Raw genomic sequence first — 23,606 nt, forward strand, 5'->3', positions numbered from 1 at the left:
CTGTCAGATCTCTGATCTCTTCCCCCCGCCCTCTTTTCTTCCTATTGTTTGTGGGCCTTTCTGGCTCTTCAGCGGGCTGGGAGCCCTGCCTTGCCCAGGGAAGGGAAAAGGACTGGAAAACCTGAAGCCTGTGGCATTTTTTCACACGGAGGACGTGGGACCCTCCTCTCCTGTTGCAGCGCGTTACAGATGCTGCCAGTAGAAATCTCCATGGTGCTGTTTCACAATTTTTTGTTGAAACATTTTCTCTTTAATTGTGATTTATTATATGTTCCCCCCTCCCCCTCATAAGCATTTCCACAACTTCCCCCGTGTTTCTCTTTGAGTTCCTGCTGAATGTGTGCACGTTGTATCCCGGAGCGGAGAGCGCGGTGCAGAGCCTGTGGGACGCTGACAGCCAGCTGCTGCTGGGGCGGGCCCAGAGCCAGGACTGTGGAATTTTGTATCCAACTTCTTTATTTCCTATTTTTTAAACAAAACATTTGGGAAAAAAGGCGTGTTGCGGGCATGGCCATGAGTGTTCTGCAAGCAGCCTGCAGACCACAGTTCCTGGAAAGCGGAGTTGTCTTGTCAGCCAAGTGCTGATGCCCTGGGAACGCGGAAGGATGGAGTCCGGTTGATTCCCTGCCTCTTGTTATGGCTCTCCAGGGCTGAGTGAGGCTGTGTGCTGCTGGGGACCTCTCGTGACAAACTGGTGTTTGCTGGGAGCTGGCTGGGCCCCAGCCTGGACTGGGGCTGGGACTGGGGCCCAGAGCTGGTCTTGGCGCAGATGTTGCCGTTCCATTGTAAAATGTAAGTTAAATAGCGATACGTACACACCTATGTTATCCTGAGAAACACTAATCCTAGGTAATTAGACTGATTGTTAATTTGCATGACTAGAGAAGGTAACGTCCACGGGTTCTGGTACTCCACAGCGCACTGTGAGGTGATGGGGCCAGGAAGGGCAAAGCACTGATTTGGGGGACTGGTGCTTTCCCCGTGTTTTCTTTTAAGCGGAGGTGATGGGGAGCGGAGTTCTGAGTGCTGGCAGGGGCTGCGGGAAGAGTTGCAGTCGTGTGCCGCGTTGGCTGGTTGCCACTGTGCAGCAGGATGGCTCCATCTCTGGCTCAGCCTGGCTGTGCCACGGGCACCACTGCGGTGGCTGCTCGCCACATGGCTGTGAACCCTTCCCGTCTCCCCCAGTTGTCTTGTCTCCAGCCTCCTTGCTGGGAAAGCCCTGAATTTTAGGACTCCCTCCCTTATTTCTAGGTTGCCCTTTCTCCTGTCATTCCCAGCAATTCTGTTCCCTTTCCCAGGAGAGGGAGAAGCTTTTTGGTCTCCTCGCCTTGCTCTGCCCCAGTCGAACCAAAGTGTTTTCCTCCTCTGGGGCAGGAAAGCCGCAGTCGTGCTCGTGCCTTGGAGCGGTGTGCTGCCCTGCGGATGGACTAGAAGGAGCGGGGAGGGCAGGGATTATTGGAATGGAATTTATGGAGCAAAAAACTACTGTAAATATCTTTTTGTTTGTTCTTCCGTTGTCAAATAAAAGGTTTTTTAGTTTGGTTTTTTTTCTTTTTTTTTTCTTATTCTTTTTTAACCCTGAGGTGTGGGTTAGGCCAGGCTCTGTCAGGGTTGGGGGCTGCCTTGTTCCTCCTTCAGCCAGCTCCCACTTCCCGACACCCAGGCAAAGCGGCTTACAAGGTCGAAAGAGCAGTGCTGGGAGTGGAAAAAATCAGGGATGGTGCCTGGCACAGGCCTGCACCTTCCCACAGTCTCTGATGCCGGTGTCTGGGAGCAGGAAAGCATTTGGCGGGCAGCAGCAGTGGGCTGACGATGCTTTTGTGTCTTCCCTTCTCCTGGCCAGCAGTGGAAAAGGGAGATGGCATCGCTGCTGGCCCCTTGGCAAGGGGAAAAAGCAGTGAGCTCGGGGACTTCACTGCACAGAGTGCCTTGGGGATGCTGTGCGGTGGGCAGGGGTCTGCTCCACCGTGGACCCCAGGCTGTGTGCTGCTGGCACGGGCACGGCTGGGCTTGGGGCTGCCCTGCCTGCTCCTGTGCTGCCCCTGGAGCTTGGCCAGCCTCTTGCATGCATTGGGAATCACACGATCATGGAATCATTAAGGTTGGAAAAGACCCTGAAGATCATCAAGCCAATCTTTAAACCTCACACTGCCAACCCCACCAGTAAATGGTATCACCCGTTTCCAGTGCTTGGCAACCCTTTCAGGGAAGAATTTTTTCCAAATATCAGGAATATCTAAATATCGAAAACTCCTCTGGCACAACTTGAGGCCATTTCACAGAATCACAGAATCACAGAATAACCAGGTTGGAAGAGACCCACCGGATCACCGAGTCCAACCGTTCTATTTCCTCCCATTCTATTGCTTTTTACTTGGGAGCAGAGCCCAGCACCCACCTCCCCACAACCTCCTTCTAGGAGCTGCAGAGAGCAATGAGGTCTCCCCTCAGCCTCCTCTTCTCCAGACTAAACAGCCCCAGGGCCCTCAGCCGCTCCCACAACCCCTGTTCTCCAGACCCTTTGCAGCTCCCTTCCCTTCTCTGGAGCACACACTGGGAGTGTGTGTGCCAAAATGTCTCGTGCTCAGGGCTGCAGTCCCTGTGCCAGCTCCATGCCCTGCCTCTCATAAAAGGGATGCCAGCTTTCCCATAGCAGGTGCCGGAGTGAGGCTGACGCTGGTTCAAAGCCCTTTGCATCTCTCTCAGCCTGGATTTCTGGAGTGTCAGGAGACTCCGGGGGCTCCACAAGCCCTGGCCCTGGGCAAAGGCTGAGGGAGGATGGAGGAACACAGATTCCAGCCAGGACTCGTCGATGCAGCTCCAAGGTGGCCCCCATCCTGCATGGCTCCTGGTGGAATGTGGGTTGGGGTGCTCAGAGGGGCTGGAGCCCAGCTTGCAAGTTGGGGGCTGCACAGCAACAACCACAGAGCTCCTGAGCTGCACCCAGGGGCATTTGTCCTGGCCAGACCTGGGGGACCCTGGCAGATCAGGAAGAGGTGCAGGGACCTACGCTCTCCTCCCTGGGGAAGGGTCACCAGCCTCCACTGGGTGAAGGCAGCATTCATAAACATGAGGTTTAACACGGCGAAATGCCAATCCCTGCACTTGGGGCACAACAACCCTGAGCAGCTACAGACTAGGAGAAGTCTGGCTGGAAACTGCCTGGAGGAGAGGGACCTGGGGGTGTTGGTTGGCAGCGACTGAACATGAGCCAGCAGTGGCCCAGGTGGCCAAGAAGGCCAATGGCATCTTGGCTTGGATCAGAAATGGCGTGGCCAGCAGGTCCAGGGAGGTTCTTCTCCCTCTGTACTCGGCACTGGTGAGACCGCTCCTCGAATCCTGTGTTCAGTCCTGGGCCCCTCACCACAAGAAGGATGTTGAGGCTCTGGAGCGAGTCCAGAGAAGAGCAACGAAGCTGGTGAGGGGGCTGGAGAACAGGCCTTATGAGGAACGGCTGAGAGAGCTGGGGGTGTTTAGCCTGGAGAAGAGGAGGCTGAGGGGAGACCTCATTGCTCTCTCCAACTACCTGAAAGGAGGTTGTGGAGAGGAGGGAGCTGGGCTCTTCTCCCAAGTGACAGGGGACAGGAGGAGAGGGAATGGCCTCAAGCTCCGCCAGGGGAGATTTAGGCTGGACATTAGGAAAAAAATTTTCACAGAAAGGGTCACTGGACACTGGCAGAAGCTGCCCAGGGAGGGGGTTGATTCAACTTCCCTGGAGGGGTTTAAGGGACGGGTGGACGAGGTGCTGAGGGACATGGTTTAGTGACTGATACGAATGGTTGGACTTGATGACCCAGTTGGTGTTTTCCAACCTAGTGACTCTGTGACTCTCTGACCCCGGCCGAAGCCCCCGCCAGCCCAGGGTTGGGGGCAGCTCCCACGCGGCCATTGGGCGCCGCGGTCACATGATCCTCCGCCCGGCTGCCAGCACCGGCAAACCGGAAGCCCCCATGCAGGGAAAGCGCTCTCTATGGGCCGTGGGGGCGGCCATCTTGTATTCGGCCGCCATTTCAGAGGAAGGGCGCCGCCATTTTGCCTAACGTCACGCCGCATAGTGATTGGCTGGCCCCGTGACCACGTGATCTTCACAGCGCGGTGATTGGTTGCCTCCCTCTCCACCCCCCCCTCCAGCCCCCCCCCCCCCCGCTTCGCGCCCTGGCGGCCCCGGGGCGGGAACCTGCCTAGGGGAGAGACGGGGGGTGAGGGGAAGGAGGGGAGGCTGAGCGGGGAGCTGTCTCTCCAGCGGCATGAAGTGTGGCAGCGGGGAGCTGCTGCAGAGCCCTCGGGTGATCGCAGGTGTCTCCTGCCAGGCAGCCACACACAGAATCACAGAGTCACTAGGTTGGAAAGGACCCACCAGATCATCGAGTCCAACCATTCCCATCAATCACTAAACCATGTCCCTCAGCACCTCATCCACCCGTCTTTTAAACAGCTTGAGGCCATTCCCTCTCGTCCTGTCCCCTGTCACTTGGGAGAAGAGCCCAGCTCCCTCCTCTCCACAACCTCCTTTCAGGCAGTTATAGAGAGCAATGAGGTCTCCCCTCAGCCTCCTCTTCTCCAGGCTAAACACCCCCAGCGCTCTCAGCCGTTCCTCATAAGGCCTGTTCTCCAGCCCCTTCACCAGCTTCGTTGCTCTTCTCTGGACTCGCTCCAGAGCCTCAACATCCTTCTTGTGGTGAGGGGCCCAGAACTGAACACAGTATGTATCACAGTATCTCATCCAGCAGCTGAGATGTACATCTTCAAAGCTACCATCATCAAGAGGTTTTAATTGCTAGATGCAATTCCTAGATTCAAGCCATTTCCTCCCTTATACCAAGATGTGGCAACATTATGCTAATCCTTAAGAATCAAAGTCAAAATTGCTGGGAAACTTCTGCTCGCAGAGGCACAGGACAAGCTTTGCATGTTAGGGAAAGCCACTCTATATTTGAATTCACAATTTAACATGGCATTAGTTCTAAGATTAACAAACTATCCCGTGAACAAGCATGGAAAGGGCTGTAACAGGTTGGTCTCTCTCTCCAGCAGCATTAAACGTGGCAGCAGGGAGCTGCTGCACTGACCAGAGCAGGCGACACTGCAAAGCCCTGGGCTGATCTGCAGAGGCGAGAGACGTGCTGGGAGCCAGCGGGCAATCAGGCAAACATCCCAGCCTTCTAATCCCTTTGGGTAGGGAACTAGAAAGCTTTTGAAAGCAGTTATCATTGTTTGGATTTCTGACTGCTTTTGCATGAACTAACCTACGGACGCAGTGAAGCTGAGCTTGCAGGGAAGCTGGGGAAGAAGGACTCACTTCTAAGTGTTTTTAATATGGCAGTTCTCCTTTACCTTCTTCATTCCAGTATGGAAAGGGGCTCCAGGAAAGCTGGGGAAGGGCTTTTGATCAGGGAGTGCAGGGACAGAGTGACGAGGAACAATTTTCAGCTGAAAGAGGGGAGATTGAGATTAGATACTTGACAGGCTGAGACAGTTGGGGCTGTTCAGCCTGGAGAAGGGAAGGTTGTGGAGAGACCTTAGAACAGCTTCCAGTGCTGAAAAGGGCTCCAGGAAAGCTGGGGAGGGGCTCTGGATCAGGGACTGCAGGGACAGGATGAAGGGGAACAGTTTTCAACTGAAAGAGGGGAGATGGAAGTGAGATCTCAGGAAGAAATGTTTTCCTGTGAGGGTGGGGAGGCCCTGGCCCAGGTTGCCCAGAGCAGTGGTGGCTGCCCCATCCCTGGAGGTGTTCCAGGCCAGGTTGGATAGGGCTTGGAGCAACTGGATCCAGTGGGAGGTGTCCCTGCCCATGGCAGGGGTGGAACTGGATGGGCTTTGAGGTCCCTTCCAACCCAAACTGGTACAAGAAGTAGTTCCTGTTACAAAAAGTCTTTCCATCATCTTCCAGCTGTCCTGGAAGTCTGCGGAAGTTCCACTGGACTGGAGGCTGATGTTGTGCCCATCTACAAAAAGGGTCGCAGGGAGGATCCAGGGAACTACAGGCCTGTCAGTCTGACCTCAGTGCCAGGGAAAGTCCTGGAGCAGGTGATCCTGAGTGCTATCACAAAGCACATGCAAGAGAACCGGGTGATCAGGCCCAGTCAACACAGATTCACAAAAGGCAGGTCTTGCCAAACTAACCTGATTGCCTTCTATTATAAAGTGACTTGACTACTGGATGAGGGAAAGGCTGAGGATAGTGGTTGAGTCACCTTTCCTGGAGGTGTTTAAGGCACGGGTGGACAAGGTGCTGAGGGGCATGATTTAGTGTTTGATAGGAATGGTTGGACTCGATGAGCTGGTGGGTCTTTTCCAACCTGGTTATTCTATGATTCTATATTTGTGATATAAGCTAAAGCAGCGTTGAAGATAAGTTTAATCCAAATAATCGTGTCCTTCGAAAGTCAGGCAGAACGTCCCTCCGAGAGCAGGGCTTCTTTTAGCGAGGGTTTTCCCGACACTGCTCACTCTTTGGGGATGAGAACGCCTTGTGCTCAGGGGGGTCTGTGCTGCACAGAGGGGGCTGCTGCTGGAATCCCCTCTGTTTGCAGTTTTCTCCCTATCCGACAGGCAAGGTCAGGCAGAGCTGGACCCAGCTACAAATGACCAGAGTTTTGGCTGTTGCAAAGTTTCATAATGCATTGAAATTAGACCTTGGAAAGTAGGACAATACGTGTAAGATTTCTGGGAAAATCTATCCACCTGCATGGAAGTGGGAAATCTGTTCTGTGGCAGCTTGTTTCTCACTGCACACAATTGATGGGGATCGCTCCTTGTGCTGCCCAGGGCTGATAAAGGGTGCTCATTTTCTAAAACTCCAAAGTGGGTCTGAGAGACTTGATTTGCTGGCATTTTTGGCATCAAAACCATTCCATGATTTCATGATCCTTCTGCAGAGAGCAGGCAGCTCTGTGGCTTCAAGCTCTGCAGCTTTTAAATTGTTTTCCTGCAAACCATTCTAGGATTCTGTGATTCTCTGAAATATGGATAAATGTGTATTTTTCATCTATGTACACATCTATATGTGTGTTTATATTTTAATATCTGCATGTACATCTATACAGCTGTAGAGAGAAATCCATCTTGCCAGGAAAGCACTGCTCTGCAACCCCGCTGTGCTGGCTGTGGGTTCTCCTCCTCCAAGAAAGCAGGGCCAGGCAAAACGAGGGCCAGGCAGGGATATGGGTGCTCACCTCTGCTGCACAAACTCATCCTGGAGCTGTGCACGGCCCGGCCGGCACCAGCACCCAGCGCAGCCCAGGCAGCGATTGACCCAGGACAAGGAACAGCCCCAGCCTTGAATGCAGAACAGTAGGTGGGAGCGCAGCAAGACGGCCGATGGCTGGAGCACCAGCCCCAACGCAGCTTTCCAGGCCCTGGCAGCAGCTGCAGCCAAACTTGGAAGAGTAAATTGAGAGGGAAGAAAGAATGGGGAGAAAGAGACATCATCTTTTCCTGCTAGGGATCAGCAGGGATCCAATTCAAGCCATGCTTTGTGACCAGCAAGGGACAATCCTCTGGGGATAGTTTTACCATCCCCATTATCTATACGCCAAACAAGCACGTTTGGAGAACACCTTTCAAACATTCCCTTCTACTTTGCAAAAAATCACCTTTTTCAACACTGGAGATTTCCCAAACCTGCATCTTCACCATCCTCCCCCAAGCCCAGCAGCACAACCCGAGTCCGTGTCTCAACCGCGATGATTCAAGGCCGATGTGGAATTCGAGCCAAGCTTTGATGGGAAGCAGCACAATTTTTACAGTAGGGTAGAATCCTCTCAGAGCTCCTGCGCAGGGACGATGACGGACAACTTACACCAGACACCAGTCACACAGGGGTCAGTCAGGATTTCACTTTTATTTATTTTTTGCCTTCTGGATCACCAACACCCTCGCTGAAACTTCTTTGGGATTCTGCCCCCACCCCCTTACAGTAGCGCACAATCTCCCAACTCAGTCAAGCAAGTGAAGAAGAGAAAAAAACCCCAAATCCCCAGCCTTCTCGCTCAGTATGGGGCCGAATGCTTGTTTGGAGGGGGCGGCAAAGGTGGTGGAAGTTCTGGCTTCGAGAAGTCAGACTGAAAAGGAGACCTACAAAGGGGAAAATGGGCTAAAAAATATTTAGCAATCCTTCCTCTACCCAGAGAGCAGGGAGATAAGGAAAAAATAGTCATCTGATTACACACAGGGTATATATTTTTACACACACTTTTACACACATCTAGATATAGTACATGTAAAAATATATGCTATACATATGCCCATTCTCACCAAGGTGCTGTGAGAGCACCGTCTGCGCTGTGCGTACGGGCATGTATACGTGTGTATGAATTCAATGTACAGGTACTACTAAGTGTATATGTGCATATGTACACATACGTACAGGCAGGCAGCCTCCCGCCAGCCACCCCTGCCCTTCTCTTTGTACAAAACCCGGTCCCCCCACCCCAAAACACCCTCTCCTCCAGCGCTCCCCTTCCCCGGAAACAGGTTCCCCCGGTGCAGCAGCTTCTTTCTCAACAAGCAATTCAAGGAAAATAATTTTGTAAAGGGAAGAGGAGGAGAAAAATCAAAGTGAAGCATGTGTGTCTCGTCCTCGCCGTTGCTCCGCAGTCCTTCGGCTCCCCTCTGCCTGGATCCACTCTCGGGATCAGCCTCCAAGCGCCGTCCCGTCTCCCTTTGCCAGCTTATTGCACATTTGCTTCTGGGTTGCGTTCTGACAGCCCCGCGTTACATTCCACAGACCCCGCCATCCTCTCACTTCAACAAATTGAGGAGTACAAAGCCGTTGGCCTTTCCTTGCCCACCTGTTCTCCCCCCCCACCCCGATATCCCCATCAAAAGGAAAACAAAAAACCCCAGGAAAGGCTGCTGGGGAGCAGAGTGCAATGGCAGCACACACTGAACGGTGTTCTCTTCGGGAGCTCTGTGGAAGAGAGGTTACTTCTTACACGGTAAACAAAGCCATGCAAAAGGTGGGATAAAGGGAGTGGGAGGAAAAAATAAAGGATGAGAAGGAAGAACAGAACGGAGGAGGAGGAACACAGCATGGCAAGTGCTCGAGGCTTCATGTTTTCTTGTCTTCTTCTCGTAAACAAGCTTGTAATTCTCGTTAGATAGAACAAGTAAAAAGACTGAAGTTCCAAGTCGAGGGGCTGGAGTTTCCAGGAGTCTGTCCAGTCCGTTCCGCAACACCACAGCCAGTGAGAAAAACAAGGGGCATTTTTTTTTCTTTTTTTTTTGTTTGTTTGTTTTTTTTAAAATCTTCATTACTTAAAGCTGAGAGAAAAAAGCCAACTCGGGAGCCCTTTTCAAGGATGGCTCATTGTCTCTAGACTGAATAAATCACACTAGTTTAGAGAGAACCCTTTTTTTTTTTTCCTTTTTAATGACTTATAAAAACCACGCGGTTCCTTCCTCTGCCCCTTTGCTCAAAGGCGGGTCTGTGCCTCGGGTACGTAGATCTCGATGCTATCCGCGCTCTCCGTGGCCGAGTTCTGCCGGACGGAGGCCGCCCGCTTGGCTGCCATGAGACGCTTGCGAGCCTCCTGGCGCTGCTTGTCTGAATCAGAGGCTTTGTCCCGGTTCAGCTGGGATTTGGACTTGGCTGGCTTCTTTGGCACGGGAGGGGGTGGTTTCTTCTCTTCCTTTAGGAAGACAGTAAGGAAAAAAAAACCCCAAACATAAAATAAAAATGCACATACAGAAGCTTCCTCTCTGACCTGGTGGGGACTCTCACGGCCAAGCAATGAGATCGAGTGTCAGGTGAGAGAAGCGGGAGCTGTTCTTGAGGCAGACATTCATCAAAACCAGCTTCCCCCACCCTTACAAATGTTCCTATTTGTGTTTTGTGGTACAGAGCCCTTCCGCAAAGCAGACAAGGACCCAGCATGGGCAGCACGAAAGCTGAACTTGATCTGCAATTGCAAAATTTGAACACGCCGCCCTGCCTGGAGCCACGGTTGGTTCTGTTCCTGCCCTCGAGGCCCAGGGACACAATCTGCGCTGCATTTTCAATGGGCTCCAGTAGGTGTTTTTTATCCTGCTCAGACACCAGGAATAAACCCCATCCATGCAGCGCTTGCAACACTAGAGGCCTCTGTATCACTGCTGTAAAGCCACTCGCCACCGGTCTCCCTGCATCCTGACACTCCTTCCCGCTCTATAACAGGAAATAGTTTCCGCTATTACTCAGGAGGAATGGGCTCAGCGCATTGCAAGGCTGTGAGGTTACACTGCACAAATGCAGCGTGGTCAGAGCCCCAGAGATCTCCTGCCTGCAGACAGGAACAGATCACAGACACCCAAAATGCCTGCGAGGTGCTCCGGCCACTCTCAACTGCCCCACGCTCACCTTTCTCTCCGGTGTCTCTGCCAATTGCCAGCTATTTGCTTTCAGGTGGTACAGCTCATCGAATTTCATGCTGATGTCTTCAATAGACAACTGCAGGAGGTCCCAAAACCCAGCGAGGTCCTGGGCTGTGGGTCTGGGATTGGAATTAGGGTTCTAGAAGGCAAAGCATAAAAAACAGCCTTTCAGGAAGAATTTACCCTCCAGACCGCACAGCTTCTGTGTCCTCCCCTTGCAATTCTACCTCTGACAATTGAAACGTCAGGAACCCATGGGAGACACCAGCCCATAGTATGCAAAGACCCAATGCATCATTTACAGTCAAAACTATTTCTGCAGAGATCACCAAATCACAGAACGGTTTGGGTAGGAAGGGACCTCAAAGCCCATCCAGCATCAACCCCCTGGCAGGGGCAGGGACACCTCCCACTGGATCTAATTGCTCCAAGCCCCATGCAACCTGGCCTGGAACACCTCCAGGGATGGCGCGGCCACCACTGCTCCAGGCAAAAGAGATCCAAGCAGAGATCCTGACTGTGTTTCTCCTAGAAGAGCTTGAAGAAGAATCCTAAGAGATGCTCTCTGTAGCAGAAAGCAACAGCTCCCATTCTTCCCAAGGCTTCCCCAGCCAGCGCTAATCCCACAGCTGTAATTTCAACTCCAGCATGTGATTCAGAGCTAGAACACTGGTTTCTTACACAGAGATCCTGATTTCAGGATAGGTAGTAATCAAAATGGATGTAAAGCACAGCTCTGACACCTGGAGAACTCGCATGCCAGAGTGCAGCAATCCAGCTTCCAGGAGAAAAATAAGTTTGTTAGTCCTGCACAAAATCTGAAAGTATCTGTATTTCTCAGGCTACCTTGAACAATTTTAAGTAGCTTAAGTTTCTTGCAAGAACAGAGTTGTCTGAGACATCTGAGCTGCCATCGTGGGCCTGGGTGTCTCAAGGAAGCATACTGAACAACTCAGTACAAGGTGTCTCAGGGAGACCCTGGACACAGCTCTGCTGAGAGCCTGGCAGCAAGTGGTGTTGCTGCTCATCTCTCAGCCCTGACCAGCCAGAGATCAGCACTTCAGCCCCTTCTCCTCCTTCCCAAGTTACCTGAAGTTTTTTTTTTTTGCAGGCAAAGGGGCATTTGCCTCTGAGGAGGTCTGAGAAATCCATACCACGATAAGGCTTGAAAGGAAAAACCCAAAAGATTCCCATCCATCCCCACATCATCCCTGTTCAGCTCCCAGCAAGGGCAAACCCTTGCGTTACATTTGAAGAGATCCGATTCAAGCAGCGCTTTGTGACCAGGGACAATCCTCTGGGAATGGTTTCACCATCCGCATAATCTACACACAATGCAAGCACGTTGGGAGAAATACAGACTCATCAAACATTCCCCCTACTTTGAAAAACCTCGATGGTTCACCTCAAAATGCCTTTTAGAACTAAAAAGACAGAGGCAGTTTCCAGGGTACAGAGCAGCATGGCCATAGCACCTGGGGACATGGTTTAAGTAGCCACGGGGGTGCTGGGCTGATGGTTGGACTGGGTGGACTTAGAGGTCTTTTCCAACCTTAATTCCATGATTCTATTATACATTCCTCTCCCCTAGACCCAGGAGAAATAGACCCAGACTCACCAAGTTCTGTTCACAGAGGCCATGGAATTGCTGGAACTTCTGTGACATTAGTAACTGTGCGCTGCCCACTGCACTCAGGACTTTTCCTAAGACTATGGGAGAGAAAAAGAGAAAGGAGACCTCAGCTGAACAGATTGTTAAATGCAGCAATGAACTCACATTTCTGGAGCAAAGAAACACTCCTGATTCACTAGCAAACGAGTTTCAGAGACCCCAAGAAAGCAAGTGCTCAGGGAAAGATGTATTCATACTATAATCTACAGTTGTCTTTGCCATCTATTATTGCTCCTTCTAGCGCAGGCAAGAGTGTGAACATCACATCAGCGTGTGCAGTGTCCTACGCTGCCTTCAGCGTGTCCTGATCAAGAAAATTCCCTTGTTCCCCTCATCCAAGTCACCACCACCGTCTTGTGAGTAGATCTGCTGGCACTGGCTTGCAGATCACACCCCTGTATGAGGTGAAGGTGGCAAAGGGCAGGAGAACTGTCTCCAACCTCTGTTTACCTGAAGGGATTAAACTCCTGGCTGGCCAGGGCCTTTAATACCTAGGAACTGCTGCTGCTCTTGGTGCATTTTCCAAGATGCCTCTGGGTATGGCACCATCCCTCTACTCATTAATGGAAAAACACTGTCTGGGGTTTTCCCTTCTGAAGGGCTGAGAGACAATTCCTCGTGACCAGGGATGAACCGATTCCCTTCCCTGATGTGTGGCTGCACCTACGGAATCAGTTCTGAATGTTCACAGATTCTGGTGGGACAAGCGTTAAGCTGGGCTCTCTCTGTACCCACTGAGTTCTCAGTTACAGACTCTACCAGGAGATTGCTCTTGGAGGTCACAGATACATCACACCACTCTTTCTCTCTTTCCTTGCCAGGTCACGCTTGCCACAGGCATCCCCGGAGGCAGGGAGAGCCCTGGCACTGCCTGGCCAGCTCGGCAGCCGGTGCAGTGTCTTAGTGCAATAGGATTAGAGATCAGCTCCTTGGCCTGAGCACTGACGCAGCCCTAACCGAGCCTCACCGTCAGTTCATTAGTTCACCATCAGTTTATATTAAAAAGATAAAAAGCAACCAGACTGCAAACCAAGACCCTGCCCCGCGCATCGTGGCCACCCCCTTCTGTCACTCGGTGTGCACCAGGGGCACGATTTGCACTGCAAGCAGCGCAGCTTTTCCCAGGTTGTTTGAAAATAACAAAACAAGCGCAATTGGGACAGAACCCGGTAAAATCAAGCGGCCTTGTGTTCCCCGTGCGTATTTAGCACACATCCAGTGAAGCTTTCCCACAAGAAATCTCCTCTCCTGTGAGGACAAATCCACCAACTGAAAAGATCAAATAAGCTCAGAAGTCATGTTCCTTTTGCCCCACTGCCAACTAAACTTCAACCTGCCCGCTTCTGGACAATGGGTTAGGCAGGAGAAGATCCCACAGTCTCCCTGAATGCAACCTACGTAAGATTTTAGCAGTCTGGAATGGTCAGAAGCTGCACCACTCCAACCATCTTCTGTGCTGCATCGCAATATTGTTCCTTACACCATCTGCTAAAGGAAGTTACCTCATCCTTTCCAGAGAAATCATAGAATCATAGAATAGTTTGGGTTGGAAGGGACCTTAAAGATGATCAAGTTCCAACCCCCCTGCTGTGGACGGGGACACCTCCCACTAGCTCAGGCTGCCCAAGGCCCATCCAGCCTGGCCTTGAACACCTCCAGGAATGGGGCAGCCACGACTTCCCTGGGCAACCTGGGCCAGGGCCTCCCCACTCTCACGGTAAAGAAATTCCTCCTTATGTCTACTCTAAATCTTCCTCTCTCAAGTTTATACCTATTGTCCCTCGTCCTATCACCACAAGCCTTTATGAATAGTCCCTCTCCAGCTTTCTTGTAGCCCCTTTTCAGGTACTGGAAAGTCGCTATAAGATCTCCTCGGAGCCTTCTCTTCTCCAGGCTGAACAACCCCAACTCTCTCAGTCTGTCCTCATATGGGAGGTGTTCCAGCTCTCTGATCATCTTTGTAGCCTCTGGACCCATTCCAACAGCTCCATCTCCTTCTTACGCTGAGGATTCTAGAACTGGACACAGGACTAAAATTCATGTTAATGACACAGAAATAACATTCCTTGTCCCATCCTCCTCTCTGTGTTCCACCCTCGCCCTGCACACTATCAGCGATTGAACTGCAGGAAGCTGTTCCACTCCTCGGTTACAGCTTCTTGAGGGAGAAGCTGTGAGGCTGCTCCTCCTGTCCTGTGCCAAGCGGCTGACAGCACTTACCTTCTTCAGAGAGATTGTTCTCTTTGGTCTCCTGGTCCATCTGGCGGCACCAGCCTTCTAACCGCTCTGTTTCCGCCTGCAGCAGCTTCAGAAACCAGTACCCGTCCCGCCGGCAGGCTCCTGGCTGCGTGGGCTCTGACGGCGAGGTGGAGGACGTCTCGAGCCAGGGGTCGGGAGGAGGGAGAGAGGAAGGTTCCAGGGCTGGGTCATTGTTTTCTCCATAGGAGAGGTTTCTTTTAATCTGTGAGGGCTTGGCTGGTTGCCTGGTAGTGGCATCAACCCCAGTGGAGTTGTTGTGTTGGGGGCACTCAGCGAGGCTTCTCTCAGATGATTTACAGCTAGAGTTATTGGGTTCCTGTGTGTCAGAGTCTGTGTCCTGTTTGGAGGACATGCTGCGAGAGTGGCTGTTTCTAGAGAGATCAAAAGCAAACTGTGAGGAGCAGAATCCAACCCGGTTGCCCTCACGTGGACAGCGGAACACGAGGGCAACGAGGCCTCATGTTTGTTGTGGCCGAGCCTGGCCCCACCCCTCCTCACACAAACACACACCACGCTCAGACAGACAAAATTATAAGGTTGCCTGCTTACTGCATGAGGCTGTTCAGACGAGAGGACTGACGCACATCTATAATTACACCTTGTACTTTATTTAATGCCAAACTCCCGTGGATTTGGCTGTTTATGGAACCAGGGCTTTGTGCAGTGGGTGTGCTGCGGAGGAAGAGCTCTCCATGGGCCCCATTCAACACCACTCGTATCGGAACAAAGCAGGGGAGAAGGTCCAAGCAGAAGTGGGGGAAGCGCAATTTAAACGAAAGGAAACTACGAACACTTGCGTCTCTCACTTACCGCCACTCGTCCTCTACCTGTACCCCGATGGACTGGAATTTGGTGACTGGTGGAGGAGGCTCCTCTTTTGCCACCGGCTGAAGGCAGTCAACCTTATTAAACAGAGAAAATACAGACAAAAACAGACACGAGAACTTGCTGCTGGAATTCACGACCAGGAGAACTGCACGCACACGAGCACACCAATCGCCTTGGATCGTGGCTCAGCACCAGGACCACACCCTGCCAGGCGTCGGCTCTAACGGCGCTGGGCTCTGCCACCCGCTGCTGCTCGCGTGGCTGCGGCTCGCTCCGAGGGTCTGTGCCCCCGAGGGAGCCCCGTCTGCGCAGCAGCTGGCACGGGCAAAGGCCAAGAGGCTCAAGAGAGGGCAGCGATCTGATTGAGACTGACAGAAAAGCCCAGCTTCCTCTCTCCCATGGACTGACACCCTCTGTGCTCTGGATAAGAGGGTTAGAAGGTTTTAGGAAGCAAATCCAGGCCATGGGGCAGGTGGCTTAGGAACCAGCTCAGGAAGGAAGGGAATAGGAAGGCAGCCAGCCTCTCCAGTGTGAGCTCTCTCACCTTGCTGCCCTTGTTTTGCCCCACTAGCCCTGCAGAAAAGCCTTCACTATCACACGCTAAACTGGCCAGTTAGCCCTGCTGGGAAGAGCTTATTCAGCACATACACATGGTGGCTTAAAGCTCAGATCCTGCATTAGGACTTGCCTAAGTGCTCCAGTTCCTGCCTGCAGGTACGAGCCTGCAGCACTGAACCAGCACTGTGGGAGAGATCCAGTGCTGGCAGCACTCAGCTACCTGCAACTGGGAAACCTGTCTGCAAGAAGAACGTACAACTGTGGACAGCTTCAGTTTTGCTCAATAAAGCATGGATTTATGCTGCTCAGTGGGTTCTCACTTGACTATATAACCAACAGAACATTTCCATTGATTTCCACAGTTAAATGCTTCCGGCAAGAGAAGCAGCAGCCTGTTGGGAATGGTGGAGACCGAGGAGGCGCTTCCTGAACACTGCTCTGCTCCTTCTCCAATGGGTTTCAGCTGAGAGAGGGGAGATTGAGATGAGAGTTCAGGGAGGAATGTTTTGCCGTGAGGGTGGGGAGGCCCTGGCCCAGGTTGCCCAGAGCAGTGGTGGCTGCCCCATCCCTGGAGGTGTTCCAGGCCAGGTTGGACGGGGCTTGGAGCAACTGGATCCAGTGGGAGGTGTCCCTGCCCATGGCAGGGGTGGAACTGGATGGGTTTTAAGGTCCCTTCCAACCCAAACCATTCTGTGATTCTATGACACTGCAGCAAAAGGCCTCTTGAAGGGGCTCAGCCCATTAACACAGTCCCATTGCTTTAACAAAACATTTTACTTTAAGTACAAAAGAACTCAGTCCTTTCTGGTCTATTTGGGAAGGCTCCTGCGGAATCTCACCCCTGGGAACACAGGAAGTTAGTCTGACAAGGAAGGTAGTTTCTTTTGGTACCCTAAGCGAGCTCAGCTGCAGCCCTGGCCACACAAAATGCACACGGTAAATGGATGGGGTTAAGGACAAAGGAGAACAAACTATTCCGTACTTGTATTCCTATTGACGACAGCTTCCGTTTGGGGATATTCTCCACTTTCGGCTCTTCGCTCGTCAGAGTCCCTTTGTCGCTTTTCAAAGTTGCATTTTTCTGGGGTAACTCTGGAGTGTCTCTGGCTGGAGTCACGACGCTTCCTCTTGTCACGCTGGGTGTCCTGGTGCTGTCCAAGCTGTCTGAGGAATTGCTGAGTCCCGACTGGCTGGTCACCTCACTCTTGTGGTCTTGGCTGTCCAGGTAGGTGTCCTGCGCCGATTCAGTGCTGCTCTGCACAGTGACAGAGATGAACGGCTTGGATGTGGTCCGAGGTGGAACAGGAGGTGGAGTCTTTTTATATGCCACTAGGCATGATGAACCTGCAGGAATGGAGGTGGGAAGAACGGAGAATGCAAGAGACAGATTGGGGGGAGAGAGATAGAGAGAGAGAGAGATACACAGTAGAAGAGAAAGAAAAAGCAAGTCAGTCACAACATCCAAGAGGAGCCTCCAGGTAGAAGCTGGAGGTAGAAACGCAGAACCAGCCTACAGCCAGCAGCTTGCACCAGGTAACCCAAACCAAAGCATGAGGAAGCAGAAGGCAGAGGCAGAGCTAGCTTGCAAAAGAAGTCAAAAGGAATACCATGATGTATGGAAAGGCTGGAAATGGAGAAAAGGAATAGAAAAGCCTCCCGAGAACGCTACAGGGCTTGGCAGGTGTGAGCCTCCACGTTGGGGAAATTTCCTTTGGCTTAAACCCTATGTTTTAGTGTCTTAGTACAGCCAAGGGTCCCATCTCTTTGTCCCATCAGTTGACAAGTTTCAGTGTCTGGCTCAAGGAGGTGGGTTTTTTTTCCTATAAAAATGGAGAGAAGCCACAAAGTTTGTTAGATGCTGACGGCAGGAACAGGAGCCTGAAGCCCTTTAAAACCCTAGCAGATACGCATTAGAGGACAATGCACCATCCCGACGCAGCAGTGTAAGAGCAGCGAGGCTGCCGTGGCACCACATCCCCAGGTCTGAGCAGCGCTGTGGCTGAAGATGTGTTCCCAGCAGGAACCCAGATCTACTACGCGTGTGTGTACACGTGGGTGGCCATGCAGATCACCGGGGGGGCACCAAAAACACGGGCAGCAACAGCTTTCCTTTGCTCCTGTCTCTGGCTTGGCAGGATGGAAGTCCCTTAGGGAAAATATAACGTATCCCTGTGTGCAAGGAGGATCCTGCAGCCGCTGCGCTCACTCCATCTGCCTAGTTCCTGGACCTTGGACACATGAAGCCCTGAGGCTGAAGTCCAATTCTAGTTGCTGTCCAGACAGGACAGATAGTGCCGGGCAGGGCATGGCCAGACACGCGGCTGACCCCTCTGATCCCCTTACCCCTGTGCTCCCCTACTCCTGGTCCTCCCAAAATCACCAAATCTCCTCTTGTCCCACCTTTGGTTCCTCTCCGAAACATCCCACTAAGACCTATGCAATGCCCAGAGCAGTGGTGGCTGCCCCATCCCTGGAGGTGTTCCAGGCCAGGCTGGATGGGGCTTGGAGCCTCCGATCCAGCAGGAGGTGTCCCTGCCCATGGCAGGGGGTGGGACTGGATGGGCTTTGAGGTCCCTTCCAACCCAAACCATTCCAGGATTCTATGTTAACAGCTAAAGTTCCGCTTCAAGGAAGGAATTCAAAGGGAGGGGTGAGAGATGAGGATGTCGTCTATGTTTCCAAACCCATTTACATGCCTAAAGTTGCCCAGCAGCGCTGTCACAGAGCCACTGGTACAGGTGTACGAAGAAGCCTATGATGGGGCTGCCAACCAAGCTGCTTTTCAGAGTGAACAGGAGCTCAGGGAGGCACAAAGCCCCACCAGCTCCCCCCAGCACACCAAGTCCAGCCCAAACTGAGCCGTATCCTGATGGCCACGAGAGTGGGACCCATCCTAGCTGCTCACCCCAGCCCTTACGTCCTGTTCTGACACACGGCCCATGGGGCTGGGAGAGGGACCTGCAGCAGGGAGCCACGAGGCTGAAAAATAACCGGGACAGCCTCCAGTGTCTGGGGACCGGATTATTTTTCAGCTTGGCCAGTGCCCAGCGCAGGCACTTGCCCTGTGAATGACTTCGGGCAGCCTGAGCCCACAGCTGCTGCCTCTCCAGCCAGGACAGGAACTTCGAATCACAGAATCATTAAAGTTGGAAAAGACTTTTGAGCTCATCCTGTCCAACCCTCAGCCCAACTCACCATGCCTGCTAAACCATGTCCCAAAGAGCCGAGGCCACATGGTTATTGAACCCTCCGGGGATGGGGACTCCACCACTGCCTTCGGCAAGCGGTTCCAGGCTTCACCAACCTTTTGGAAAATAATTTTTTCCTTATATCCAGCCTAAACCCTCCCCTGTCACAACCTGAGGCCATTTTCTCTCACCGCATCCCTCGTTCCTTGGGAGCAGAGCCCAGCACCCACCTCCCCACAACCTCCTTCCAGGAGCTGCAGGGAGCGATGAGGTCTCCCCTCAGCCTCCTCTTCTCCAGGTTAAACAGCCCCAGGGCCCTCAGCCGTTCCCACAACCCCTGTTCTCCAGACCCTTCCCCAGCTCCGTTCCCTTCTCTGGACACACTCTAGCCCCTCAAGGTCTTTCCTGGAGTGAGGGGCCCAAACCTGACCCCAGGATTCGAGGTGTGGCTGGCTCAGACGGCACCACTCGCGCAAGCCCAGGCTGAGCTGACTCTGCCCCTGGACGTTCCTTGACACGTTCCAGTTTATGGTGCAAACAGACAAACTGCCAGCACAGCAGGAGGCACAAAGGTGCTAAAGCAACAGTCACTGCACCATCGCTGCCCCTTTCCCCACGTTCCCTGCTGGATGTCCCCAAAGCCTCGTTTAGCGCACTGTACATCTGGCCAATGTAAAACTTGCCTTGTTACCAATGTTTTCCTGCTCTGCCCTCACAGCAGGAACGGGGACGGCTCCTACCCGACACGGAGCACAGCACGGACGCAGGTAGGTAAAGCATTTCCCACGGAACCACAGCTATGAGAGTTCTGCCCCATCACTGCAAACTCCCTGGCTGGATGGCAAAACAGTTCTTCATCCACCAGCACTGACGATGGAGGAAATTCAGCCCCAGCCACAAACCAGAGAGGGTGAGAGGACCCTACATTGTTCCCTGCCCTCCGGAGTGAAGTGGCACAGGCTGAGCCCTGCCAGCCAGAGGGAGGGAAGCCACTGAGCGCCCGAGGATGAGGAGCACCCACACGGTCACTGCTGGGCAGTCTGACAGGACAGCACTGAAACAGCAAGTTCTAGGCCAAGTCTTAAGCCTTATCCTGCACAGCTCATCCCAACAGAGCGCTGGAGCAGCCCGAACGGAGCAACCACAGAAGCACCCCTCGATAGGCTGTGGCTGCACCACCAAAACAGAAGACAGAATCATAATATCTAGGTTGGAAAAGACCTTTGAGATCATCAAGCCCAACCATACCTGTCCCAGACCTACGTCCCATACTAAACCAGACCCCCGAGCACCTCATCTATCCGTCTTTTAAACTCCACCACCTCCCTGGGCAGCCTCTGCCAGTGCCTGAGAACCCTTTCCATGAAGAAATTTTTCCTGATGTCCAATATGAACCTGCCCCAGAGCAACTTGAGGCCGCTCCCTCTCATCCCATCACCTGTCACTTGGGAGAAGACCAGCACCCACCTCTCCACAACTTCCTTTCTGGAGGTTGCAGACAAAATGCTTGTGCTGCTGTTATTGAGGACAAGAAAAAGCCACCCAAACTGGCCGTGGAGAAAGCCGGTCATGCCCTTGTATTGGCTTTGCGCGGCAAGGTTTTGGTAGCGGTGGGATTAGGGCTTCTGGGAGAAGCTGCTAGTGGCTTCCCCTGTGCCTGACAGAGCCAACACCAGCCAACTCCAAGAGGGACCAGCCACCCATCAGCAACGGTGGCAGCGCCTCTGGACGACACAGCTCAGGAGGGGGAAAAATCCTACATGACAGCAACTGCAGCTGGAGAGCCGAGTGAGAAACGGCCCCGCAGAGACCAAGGGCAGCGCAGAAGGAAAGGGAAGAGGTGCTCCAGGCACTGGAACAGACTCCTGAAGCCCACGGTGAGCTGGAGGTTCGTGATGAAGCAGATCTCCACCCACGGCCCAGGGACGACACTGCAGCAGAGCACGTGGATGCCTGCGGGAGGCTGTGACCCCAGAGAGACCGTATGGCAGCAGGTTCCCGGCAGGATCTGCTGGAGCAGCCTGTTCCTGAGGGACTGCACCCTGTGGAAAGGAGCCTCGCAAGAGCAGTTTGTGAAGAACTGCAGCCCACGGGAAGGACTCACAATGGAGAAGTTCGTGGAGAACTGTCTCCGCAGAAGGGACCCCACGCCAGAGCAGAGGAGATGTGAGGAGAAAAGACTGGCAGAGACAACGTGCGATGAAACGACCACAATCCCCATTCCCCATCCCCTTGCAACCACTCAAAGGGAGGAGGTAGAGAAAATCAGGAGTAAAGATGAGCCTGTGAAGAAGGGAGGGGTGGGGGGAAGTTGTTTTAAGATTCGGGTTTATTTCTCATCATGCTGCTTTGATTTGCTTGGTAATAAATTAAACTGATTCCCCCAAATCGAGTGCTGTGCCCATGACAGTAACGGGTGAGTGATCTCCCTGTCATTATCTCAACCCACGAGGACAATTTACAGGTACCCTCCCCTCCCGTCCAGCCGAGGGGGCAGACAGAGTGGCTGGGTGGGCACGGGGCATCCAGCCAGGGTCACCCCACCGCTGCCATCCAGTTTAACCCCTTCCCTCCTGGTCCTTCCCCAAGGAGAGGGCCCACCCACAGCAACTCCCGGGCTCCTCTGCCACCTCCCCGTGAGCCTTGGCTGCCCTGTCCAGTCTGGAGCTGAGCGGATGGGAGAGTGCGGCAGCTCTGCCAGCGTGTTTACCAGGAGCCAAGCTCCAGTTTCCCAGCTGTTTACACCCGCAGGGCTGTAACTGGGGAAAGCAAATCAATCGCTATCTGATATCCAACGCCACAGCCAGGCCAAACAAGGGGAGGGCGGTGCATCGGCACAGACAGGGAGTACGGTTTCCTGGTGAAGATAAGCAGTGCTCAGGGTCAATAAGCTAGATCCAAACTCATTCTCTCACCTATCAACAGAGGGTACGAACGCTCCCTGTGCTGCAAACACAGCAAAAACTGTCTTGTTCCCATGGATCCCTTCACACCATCCGGCTCGGCTGAAGGGCATCGCTGACTTTGCCAGGAGGGAACCACACAGCACCAACACCACAACGCCGCTGCTAATGCACGTGTGGTCAAAGGCTTGTGAGCTCTAAAACCAAGTTTATGGCTCTAAGAAATACTGCAAAGAAATACAAAAAGATCAGGCGTGTGGAAAAATTGGGGGTGCTTTGATCAGCGCAACAGCAAACTAATCCCATGGAAGCCCTCGGTAACCATAAAACAGAGTTTTTATGCAAGCAAAACCCCAAACCACAGCTCAGCTCAAATGGGTGGTGGAAGCACAAGCCAGAGAAAGCCCATCTGAACAGCCTGCCCTTCTCCCTCAACACAACTCTGAGCTAAGCTCCTCCATTTCTTGCATCCACGGGAAGAGCCAAGGAAGCCAAGAACATCCCAATACTCCAGTAGGAGAGCTGTTACTGGACCAACTGAGCAGACAGTGTCTCCTCGTGGCTCCGAGGTCAATCCCTCCAGCAAGGAGTGGTCGGGTTGCTGCCTTACCCCCTACAAAGGGCTGTGCCTCACCAGGGTTTGAGCCTGCTCTTGAGCCGCTGCAGGTCGCAGCCCATCACAGCGTAAAATCAGCCTGTGCTGTAACCACAACCTGTATGGACACACCTTATCCCACAGCACCATCACACACATCCCAAAACAGTGCGGAAGAACAAGAAAAAGGGGCAAGTTTTGCTTAAGTTTCCAGCTTTGCAGCACTCGACCACTCCTGCTCATAGGCTCTGCTAAGCTTCATTTAAGCGAGCTGTTAGAATCCACAGCTCTGCTGTGGACGAGGGATTTCTGGAGGGAGAGCTGGTTGATTATAGCTCTCCTTGCTTAATTATTTGTAGAAAGCAGCATGTTTCCTAATTCCCAGGCAGGACAGCTGTACTTTTGGAGCCCTCCTGGCCCCCACGCAGGCCGGGCAGCTGGGATCCTCTCCCTCTTCTTCCAAGGAACCAGGCATTCACTTTTGGAAAACTAAACATAGGAGTCATAAAAAATTATTCCACCCAGCAGCGCCTTCAGAGGGCCCCATTGAGACCCTCCAGGCTGACCTGCTCTCTACCTGGCAGTGCCACCAGGATCACAGCCGAGGTATTTGAATTTAGATTTAAATATAATCGCCCTCAAGCGTGTGCCTAGCACCAAGTGCCTGGTGATTTTGCGCTGTTGTTGCTTCAGTACAGCCTGGTGATATTCCTAATGGCTCCAGGGGCTGCAAGGCCCTGTTTGAGCCATCCCGGCTTTTGTTAATCACCTCCAGGGCTCCGAGCCGCGTTCCCCAGCGAAGGCGAGTCAGGCTGCCCCCAGCCACTGCAGCAGAGCTCAAGGTGCTATTGCTTTCCTGCTCCATGCATCCCCCTTGCTCCATGGGAAGATCTGAAGAATCATAGAATCACCAGGTTGGAAGAGACCCACCGGATCATCGAGTCCAACCATTCCCACCAATCTCTTCCACCAGCACCTTAAACACCTCCAGGGAAGGTGACTCAACCCCCTCCCTGGGCAGCCTGTTCCATTGCCTAATGACCCTTTCAGTGAAGAATTTTTTCCTTATGTCCAGCCTGAACCTCCCCTGGCGGAGCTTGAGGCCATTCCCTCTTGTCCTGTCCCCTGTCACTTGGGAGAAGAGCCCAGCTCCCTCCTCTCCACAACCTCCTTTCAGGTAGTTGCAGAGAGCAATGAGGTCTCCCCTCAGCCTCCTCTTCTCCAGGCTAAACACCCCCAGCTCTCTCAGC

General features: G+C 52.9%; 1 protein-coding gene across 6 annotated transcripts in view; it reads right to left on the reverse strand.

Moving 5' to 3' along the window:
* Positions 1 to 7,833: 7,833 nt before the first annotated feature.
* Positions 7,834 to 23,606, reverse strand: part of DLGAP4 (DLG associated protein 4) — a 160,260-nt gene continuing 144,487 nt past the window's right edge. For all 6 annotated transcript variants that reach the window (XM_069871734.1, XM_069871732.1, XM_069871730.1 and 3 more), the window contains 6 exons: positions 16,653 to 17,014; positions 15,095 to 15,186; positions 14,246 to 14,655; positions 11,972 to 12,063; positions 10,340 to 10,492; positions 7,834 to 9,632 (listed from right to left, as the gene is read on the reverse strand). In XM_069871734.1, coding sequence (XP_069727835.1) covers positions 9,417 to 9,632; positions 10,340 to 10,492; positions 11,972 to 12,063; positions 14,246 to 14,655; positions 15,095 to 15,186; positions 16,653 to 17,014 — 1,325 coding nt within the window. In that variant the 3' untranslated portion in view covers positions 7,834 to 9,416. The remainder of the gene's footprint in view (positions 9,633 to 10,339; positions 10,493 to 11,971; positions 12,064 to 14,245; positions 14,656 to 15,094; positions 15,187 to 16,652; positions 17,015 to 23,606) is intronic.

Source organism: Phaenicophaeus curvirostris, chromosome 18, assembly GCF_032191515.1.
Source record: "Phaenicophaeus curvirostris isolate KB17595 chromosome 18, BPBGC_Pcur_1.0, whole genome shotgun sequence".
NCBI classification, from domain to species: Eukaryota; Metazoa; Chordata; class Aves; order Cuculiformes; family Cuculidae; genus Phaenicophaeus; species Phaenicophaeus curvirostris.